We start from the raw sequence: 8840 nt of genomic DNA, 5'->3' as shown, positions 1-8840 counted from the left end.
TGAGGCTGGTCTCAAACTCCTGACCTCAGGTGATCCACCTGCCTTGGCCTCCCAAAGTGCTGGGATTAGAGGCGTGAGCCACTGCACCCAGCCCACAATGTTTTTTAGAAGGTAGTTTTCTCTGTATCACAGCAGCTCAGTTCTATAAATGTTTATTTTTGTTGTATACACTGAATACCATGTTACCCTTGTTTGTGGATGGGACAAGGTGGACGGGTATGTCCACTCCTGTGCCTGGGAGTACAGCATGGTGCCAGGAGGGAGAAAAGCTAGGGCTCAGTGTCTTGGGAATTGTGCCAGGCCAGCTGGTGCTGGACTGTGATTATCTTTGAGGATGGGCTTTGGGGCCCCATAAAGCTCTTTTCTGTTATGGGAGGTTTCTGGGATCAAACAGCTATGACCACCGTCATTGCATTCCTGGCTATTCCACACTATTTATGGAGCTGTGTAATGATGCCCTATACTATGCTACTGGCTGAGGCATTTGGCACACACCTTTCTGATCCTCACAACAGCTGAGTGAGGTGGCATTATTACCCTTATTTGTAAATTTGAGAAAACAGAGGCAAAAAGAGGTTAAGTGACCCATTCGGAGTCATAAAGCAAGAAAGTGGCTAAGTCCAGATTTGAGAGCAGGTCTGAGCAAAGCCTGCCTGAAATTTGCTTTTATTCATCTTGTTTTGCCATTTACCTTTTTGTATAATTTTTCTATTGCTCTCTGTTATTCAAATTATTTTTGAAGTGTCAAAAAATTTCTGTGCAGAAAATAAAAACCCTCAAAATAGAGTGCTGGGAGCTCAGGGGACAATACAGTCAAGTATTAAGACACAGCTAGGCCAGGCGCGGTGGCTCACGCCTGTAATCCCAGCACTTTGGGAGGCCAAGGCAGGTGGATCACAAGGTCAGGAGATCGAGACCATCCTGGCTAACACGGTGAAACCCCATCTCTGCTAAAGATACAAAAATTAGCCAGGCATGGCAGTGGGCGCCTGTAGTCCCAGCTACTTGGGAGGCTAAAGCAGGAGAATGGCATGAACCCAGGAGGCAGAGCTTACAGTGAGCCGAGATGGCGCCACTGCCACTCCAGCCTGGATGACAGAGCGAGACTCATCTCAAAAAAAAAAAAAAAAAGACGCAGCTCCCACTGTCCTCAAAAAACATGTGGAGCTGGCGAGGTGGTTCATGCCTACAATCCCAGCACTTTTGGAAGCCGAAGCAGGAGGATCGCTTCAGCCCAGGAGTTCGAGACCAGCCTGGGCAACATAGTAAGACCTTGTCTCTAAAGAAAATTTTAAAAATTAGCTGGGCATGGTAGCACATGTCTGTAGTCCCAGCTACTCCAGAGGCTGAGGTAGGGGATCACGTGGGCCTGGGAGTTTGAGGCTGCAGCCTCCTCTCTGTCTCACTCAACCTTGGGTCTGTCGGTGTGATCTGCTGGGAGATGTCTAAGCCTCTAAGATAGTACCCCATAAGGGACCCAGGTGGGGAATAGACCGTGACCAGCCAGCGGCCCCCTTCTACCCCATCACTCAAAAGCACTAGCACCTTCAGCCACTTCTCCTGGGGGTGGGTCAGGCTTAGTTTTTTAGAAAAGCAGAGTGTTAGGTTCCTAGCTTGGAAGAGGGCAGACAGGCCAGTCCTGATACCTGATGGGGCATACCATCTCGCCTGATTTTCTGGTCCCATTAGAATTTTCCATCTGAGAATTGGGAGGGTGTTGACCTCTGCTTGGTTTTCCCATGATGTATGGGGATCAGACCCCTGGATAACAAAGGTGTTGTTGAGGGTGGGTAGGAGGGCCTCCCCTGAGTTCTCAACACCCCTTTTCCTCCCCTTTTACTCTCGTGTCCACTGCAGAGGCAGCTTGCCAAGTACAACTTTGACTTCCGGAGCTGGCCAGTCGACTTCCACTGGGAAGAACCCAGCAGCCGGTGAGGACCCAGTTCTTTTGCTCTATCCCTCCCCTTGGAACCATTCCAGATAATCCCTGCTCTGCCCTGTCCCCCACCTCCATGCCCTCTCAGGTCACAGTGCCTGCCTTCCAGTGCCATTATGTCGTTCCTAGTCCCCCAGTGTTCTCCAGATCTCAGACGTCCAGCTTGTTGCTCCTGACCCCATCCTTCCCTGCATCTTTCCCTTCCTCAGGAAGGAGTCTCGAGGGGGCCCTTCCCGCCGGGGTGTGGCCCTGCTTCGCCCAGAGCCCCTGCACCGGGGAACAGCAGACACCCTCCTCAACCGTGTTAAGAAGCTGCCTTGTCAGATCACCAGGTGGGAAATGGCAGGGAGGAGAGGCCTGCTGGGGTGGAGGGGCCATTTCAGGAGGGCTTTGGGAGTGGATGCTCCATTGTAAAATGGCTGTCACTCATTGGGCCTAGTGTCGTATGGTTTGTGTAAATCATTTATGGCAAAGTCATTTTTATCCACATTTATGTTTGAAGAAAAGAGGCTCAGAGAGGTCTGGAGTCTCAAAGGTAGTAAATGAAGAACTGGGATATGAACAAAAGCTCCTGCAGTGAGGCTGAGAAGGAGCAGTGGGGGTGGGGTGGGGTGGGGAGGACACACACCTGTAGCTAGGGCAGGCTCTGGTGGCCTCTGTGTACCCGTCGTGGCCCCTCTGCCCGGTTGTTACTCCACCTTGGCTCTGGGCCCCTGTGCGCCTCTGTGTCTGCACCTGTGATGAACCTGCCCTGCAAGGTTGCTGAGATTAAGTAAGGTAACATGTTCTGAAGGGCTCCTGCCTTGCCTGGGTGCTTGAGAGCACGTGGTAAATCCCAAATAAAGCTCAGTCGTGGGTACTGATGATGTCAGAAGGAATGGAAATAACCACCTATATCTTACAATGGAACAGACACTGGGAATTTTCTATTGCTGGGAGTTAGGAGGCAGCTTCTAGAATACCAAGGAACAGGGTGGACTTAGTGGTTGGTCGTTGACAGTGTGCTAATTGGTCAGGAAGGGAAGCCATATTTGAGGTTTTGAATTACAACCATCATGTTTTAAAGTATTATTTATTTGGGGACCTTTAATATGTTGTACTTAGATTTTAAGAAATCATAATCTGATAACTTCGCATTTATTATGTATAGAAAGTACATCATAAAACTCTCAGAATTCTGTACATACAGGATATGTGTGTACTCAGCCACAATATAAAATATTTATCTTACAAAGGTTGCGCTAAGAAAAGTTTGAAAAACATCAGCTTGGTACATATTTCATTAAGGCTTGAAATAGGAAAGTAAAGCTGTGAAAGTTAGAGGTGAAGCAGGCCTTACAGTCTGTGAGTGTCCCCAGCACAGTGTCCCCAGCACAGTTCCCACGCCTCACCAGGGTTGGGGTTTGTTAACCTGTGTTCCCCACAGCTACCTGGTGGCGCACACCCTGGGGCGCCGGATGCTGTATCCAGGCTCTGTGTACCTGCTCCAGAAGGCCCTCATGCCTGTGCTGCTGCAGGGCCAGGCCCGACTGGTGGAAGAGGTGAGGCTTCCCTGCCCGCCCATCTCCTACAGCCCTCCCCTCCCACCCCCACCTCCCCTGCCCCACCCTTGTGATGTGGCCTTCTGCCCCTTGGCAACCTGGCCATTGCATCTCCCCTACTCAGTGTAATGGGCGCCGGGCAAAGCTGCTGGCCTGTGATGGCAATGAGATTGACACCATGTTTGTGGACCGGCGGGGGACAGCTGAGCCCCAGGGACAGAAGCTGGTAAGAGGGAGCAGGGAGCCCAGAGGTGGGGTGAGTGTGAGGAAGGCAGTAGAGGTCTGGGGACCCCAATGCTATAGCATCTCCCTGGAGGAACCACTACTGGGATAATCCCATCTCCTAGCTCCACCCTAAAGACCTTGTGATGTAGTGAAACCCTGTGATAGAGAAACAGATGAAGTAGGAGAGACGTTCAAGAACCAGAAACTAGTATTAATAGTTACCACTTTGACAGCACTTCAGACTTACATATATTTCTCATAGTGTATATGAAGCATATATATTTAATTCTCACAACAATCCTGTGAGATAGTTACTGCTTATGTTAGCCTGTTTTATAGGAGATGAAACTGAAGCACAGAAAACCTTTCCTGGACCTCACAGTAAGTAGTAGAGCTGGTATTTGGACCCACGCAGCCTGGCTTCAAAGTCTCCTGCCTCCATGAAGCAGCCGTGGAAAGAGCACTAAGCCAGGAGTGTAGGGAGCTGGGTTCTAGTCCTGGCTCTGCCCATCTGCTATGAGAGTTCATGCAAATCCCACCACCTGTGGGCTTCAGCTTGGGGCGCCATGGCATTACAGTTTATCTGACCATAAGACTGGAGCTCAGAGGGGGATAGGGAGAGCAGTCAGCATACCACACAATAGCAATGGTCACAGAAGATAACAGACCCGAAAACTAGAAAGGAAAAACATCTCCATAGTCCCTTTCCTGAGAGAGACCTAGCTGGCTGGTAATCTTCCAAGGAAAAGTGGACATGGCTGGGTAGTCAAGCAGTTCAGCCTCTGAGGAGTATTTGTAATCCCTTTGCTTCTCCTCTTATGGACCCTGTGGAATGAGAAGCTTCCATTCCCCTTGGAGAAAACAGAGACATGCCCTTTCCTCTTCCCTGCAAAGCTCTTCATGGGCTGCCCTCCTTGCCCAAAGGGAGTTTTTCAGTCCCAACTTGGACCCCAGCCCTTCCTTCCTGCCTCCTTCCTAGGTGATCTGCTGTGAGGGGAATGCTGGGTTTTACGAGGTGGGCTGCATCTCCACGCCCCTGGAAGGTAGGATGGTGACTCAGCCTCCTTGTCTCTGCTGTTTGAAGGGAATGTCCCTGCCTCCCACACTGATCTGACCTCCCCTGGCCTCCACTTTCTCTGGGTGAGGTTTTGAGTCTCTCAGCTTTAGGGAAAAGTCCACTCGCCATTTGCTTTGATAACCTTACATCCTTCCCCTGGCCTGTGTCCCTAATTATGCTTTTCATTCTGTTCCATTCCCCTACCACACACCCCACACAGTCACACGCCTCTCCCTGTACTGCCTCAGAACCTTTGGTGTCATCTCCTATTCTGGGAAGGCTTGCAGTTATTTGCCTGTAAGCTGGGGAGTACTTCTGCTCTTCCTTCCCCCAGGGATGGAGAAAGGGGTGTGGGCCATAAGGTCTCAGTTCCTCCTCCCCCTGTGTTACAGCTGGATATTCAGTCCTGGGCTGGAATCATCCAGGCTTTGCTGGAAGCACGGTGAGACCATCTCAGGAATCCCTGAATTATGTCTGTTTCCCTCTGGTCAGCCATTGGAGGGAGAAGAGGGGCTGTGGATTTCTTGAAGGGCCTCCCACTCACCTGAGAGCTGGGGGCTAGGAGGTTGTGAAGGCAGAACTGGGAGCCATGCCCCCATCCCCACAGTGGGGGGCTGGTGGGAGAGATGGAGGTGGATCTCATTGTACACATCCGTCTTCTGGAAAGAACAACCTCTCCTACCATCCCTTCCTTCTACACCTTCTCTGTCTGTCATAGGTGGCTGCAGGAGGGGTCCACGTTGGGAGGGACAGGTGAGCCGGCCTTTGGTGCTGACACAATCCTGACTTTGCCCTTCTTCCTGTAGGGGGTGCCGTTCCCGCAGAATGAGGCCAATGCCATGGATGTGGTGGTCCAGTTTGCCATCCACCGCCTGGGCTTCCAGCCCCAGGACATCATCATCTATGCCTGGTCCATCGGTGGCTTCACTGGTACCAGCCTCCCTCCCATCCCCCTACTTTAGACAGATTCAGGACCACCCAGCCCTACCCAGGAGAGGTGGGGAAATGCACTAGTGGCCCTGGGGTGGGGTGGAGGCTCAAGGAAGAAGACAGAGGAAGTAGAATCTCTGAGTGGGCCTGGAAGAAGCTATCGTATTTGTATACACTTCACCTTTCCTTCCCCTCTTGTGCCCAGTCATTAAAAGGAAAAGCAGACCCAGGTCCTGGGTGGGGAGATCACGGAAAGTGAATGTTTCCTGCCTGTTATCTTCAGTGCACTGTCTCCAGTGTTCTGTCCCCATCCTCTCCAGATAGTTCCCTGACCAAGTAAAGTAGGTTAAGAAAAAAAACAAGGAATAACATAGGGGGAATGGAGTTGGCCTACAGGGTAAGTGCGATGAGAGCATGGGTGGTGAGGAGAATGGAGCCTTTCTCAGTTCTTACTTTTCTTCCCTGCCCTGGTACCAGCCACGTGGGCCGCCATGTCCTACCCAGATGTTAGTGCTGTGATCCTGGATGCCTCCTTTGATGACCTGGTGCCCTTGGCCTTGAAGGTCATGCCAGACAGCTGGAGTGAGTGCATCTCCTGGGCCTGCCCTTCCTGGGAAGGGGTGGTCTGGAACTGGGAACTGTTCTGAGATGGCTCCCTTTTCCTTGGGTGGGGTGTAAGTCACCCCATTGTTGGAAGCAGGAGGACTCCTTTGGGGGCCTCAGTTTTCTTTCTCCGTGAACAGTGAGGACTTTTATGTTGGGCAAAGGCTTTGTCTCTGCCATCCCTTCACCTTTATCCCACTCTAGGGGGCCTGGTGACCAGGACCGTGAGGCAGCATCTCAATCTAAACAATGCAGAGCAGCTGTGCAGGTGAGCGCCGGCCAGCATCCAGCATCGAACAGCTGCCCCCTAAACAGCTCTGCTGGGCACTTAAACGCTGAAACCAGTACTAAAGTGCAAGTTGGTAAAAGGCCACTGGCTGACATCCCAAGTGACCCTGCCACCACCTAAACTGGCCTCAACTGGCCCTCCCAGGTCCCCTGGGACTCTGGACCACCTCAGGATCTGGTAACCAAAGGGTTAAGGCCTGGCACAGCAGGGGTCTCCCAGCAGGGCCAGACTGAACCATGCCCATTCTTAAATATTCCCTCTCACCCCTGAGTGAAGGGCTTGGTCACAGACTGTGCTGTAGAAGGGGATAAGAATGCTTCCAGTGCGGGGATGGGGGTGGGCCTGTTGTCACCCGTCTCCCTCTGAGCTCTCCCTTCCCACTGCTCTGTTCTCTGAAGATACCTGGGTCCTGTACTGCTGATCCGGAGAACCAAGGATGAGATCATCACTACCACGTGAGTGCTTGGGAAGGTCGGCCCTCGCCAATCCCAGAGATGGCCAGGAATTTTCCCCTTCCACCTCTGCTCACCAGAAACCCGGGTATCTAGACCTTTCCTCCTAACCTCCAGCCCCTCCAGGGTACATTCTTCTCACTCCTAGGGTTCCTGAGGACATCATGTCCAACCGAGGCAATGACCTCCTGCTGAAGCTCCTGCAGCATCGGTGAGAGTCAGGGTGTGTGCGTGCTGGGGGCAGTGTACACACACACATACTGACACCAGCACAGGGAAGGAGGCAGAAAGGCTCAGGAATGGTGAATGAAAAAAATCAGCCCTGACCTGTCCCGGCGCTTCCTCTGTAGGTATCCCAGGGTGATGGCAGAGGAGGGTCTTCAAGTGGTGAGGCAGTGGTTGGAGGCCTCCTCACAGCTGGAGGAAGGTGAGAAGGGATCCAGTGAGGCTTGGGGTGGGGGCCCAGCAAGGTCAGGTTGCTGACTGGCTGTCATCTCTCTCCCTGACCAGCCTCAATTTACAGCCGATGGGAGGTGGAAGAGGACTGGTGTCTGTCTGTCCTCCGCTCCTACCAGGCAGAACACGGGCCTGACTTCCCCTGGAGCGTAGGTAAGGAGCTCCTGGGGCAGGAAAGGGGGTGGGAAGAGCCTAGGAAGGGGATGAATACCCACATGTGTGGCCTGTTTTGAGCACCTCCTCTCTGCAGGGGAGGACATGAGTGCAGATGGACGGCGGCAGCTGGCTTTGTTTCTGGTGAGCTAAGGAGTGGGAAGTGGGAAGGGTTCTTGAATGGCCAGGGCTCACATAGGGGGACTGGGAATACCCTATAAGCATTGGAAGTGGCAGCTTTTGTAGAGTGGGTGGTGGGTGCGGAGGCGAAGGGTGGGGAGGGAGTCCAGTGGTTGCCCCTCCCTACAGTGCTCTGTACCCCACCTGTCCCACCTCCTTTCCTCAGGCTCGGAAGCATCTGCACAACTTTGAGGCCACTCACTGCACCCCACTCCCAGCTCAGAACTTCCAGATGCCCTGGCACCTCTAGGGACCACACTGGGACTCATTATGGAAGAATGGGGTGAGAGGAGACATGAAGAAAGACCCTCTTATTTGTGATTCTCTGTGTTCATGTTGCTGTTTATAGTTTGTGGAAAGTGGGGGGGCCATCCCTCTTCTCACCACTGTTCCTCTTGCACGTTTCCCCTCGTTCATGTGGCTATACTTAACCTTCTCCAACATACATCTTGCATTACATGAATGAATTATTCCTAATAATTAATAAAAAGATATTTTTTATACTATCTGGCTAATTATATCACTTCTCAAGTGTCCAGGGAGCCAGGGGCAGGTAATGAGGAGAGCAGAGGCCCCAAAGAGGCTTTGGGAAACCCTAACCCTAGACAGCTCATCTAACCCTTTCCATCTCTGTGTCCTCCCAGGCCTTCAGCCCCTAACCTGAGCTATCTTCAGGCAGCGGGTCCCCAAACCTCCCCCTTCCCTGGTGTGCCTACTGTTACCACAACTGTGCAGGCTCCCTGGCCCGTCCCGCCTCCTTCCTCAGTTCTTCCTGCATACAACCACCCCAGGAGCCTATGGTTGGCCCCTCCTGCTTATGGCCCATGAGCTTTCTAGGATCCAATTTCACCTACCCAGTGCTTCTGTTGGTTTCCAGGTTCAACCTGCATGATGTTACTAGCAGTGCCCCCAATTTTCCTTGCTCACCTCTTGTTATCTTCATGAGGAGTAAGGAAGGGCCTGCTCCCCATGTCTTATGCAGCAAACCCTGCACACCCACCTTGCCATGTCATCAAGT

The 8840-nt window shown here is 52.2% G+C and overlaps 1 protein-coding gene across 1 annotated transcript in view; it reads left to right on the top strand.

The window, feature by feature from the left end:
* ABHD16A (abhydrolase domain containing 16A) overlaps positions 1–8330 on the top strand; it is a 19350-nt gene extending 11020 nt beyond the window's left edge. The window contains exons 6-20 of the mRNA XM_011944700.1: positions 1858–1931; positions 2146–2268; positions 3363–3477; positions 3602–3703; positions 4682–4745; positions 5152–5201; positions 5566–5689; positions 6167–6271; positions 6497–6560; positions 6980–7036; positions 7182–7244; positions 7384–7460; positions 7544–7642; positions 7740–7786; positions 7989–8330. Of these exons, the coding sequence (XP_011800090.1) occupies positions 1858–1931; positions 2146–2268; positions 3363–3477; positions 3602–3703; positions 4682–4745; positions 5152–5201; positions 5566–5689; positions 6167–6271; positions 6497–6560; positions 6980–7036; positions 7182–7244; positions 7384–7460; positions 7544–7642; positions 7740–7786; positions 7989–8072 (1248 nt within the window). The 3' untranslated portion in view covers positions 8073–8330. The remainder of the gene's footprint in view (positions 1–1857; positions 1932–2145; positions 2269–3362; positions 3478–3601; positions 3704–4681; positions 4746–5151; positions 5202–5565; positions 5690–6166; positions 6272–6496; positions 6561–6979; positions 7037–7181; positions 7245–7383; positions 7461–7543; positions 7643–7739; positions 7787–7988) is intronic.
* Positions 8331–8840: the final 510 nt, after the last annotated feature.

Source organism: Colobus angolensis, unplaced genomic scaffold (assembly GCF_000951035.1).
Source record: "Colobus angolensis palliatus isolate OR3802 unplaced genomic scaffold, Cang.pa_1.0 Scaffold236, whole genome shotgun sequence".
NCBI classification, from domain to species: Eukaryota; Metazoa; Chordata; class Mammalia; order Primates; family Cercopithecidae; genus Colobus; species Colobus angolensis.
This window is presented reverse-complemented; position numbering and strand designations above follow the sequence as displayed.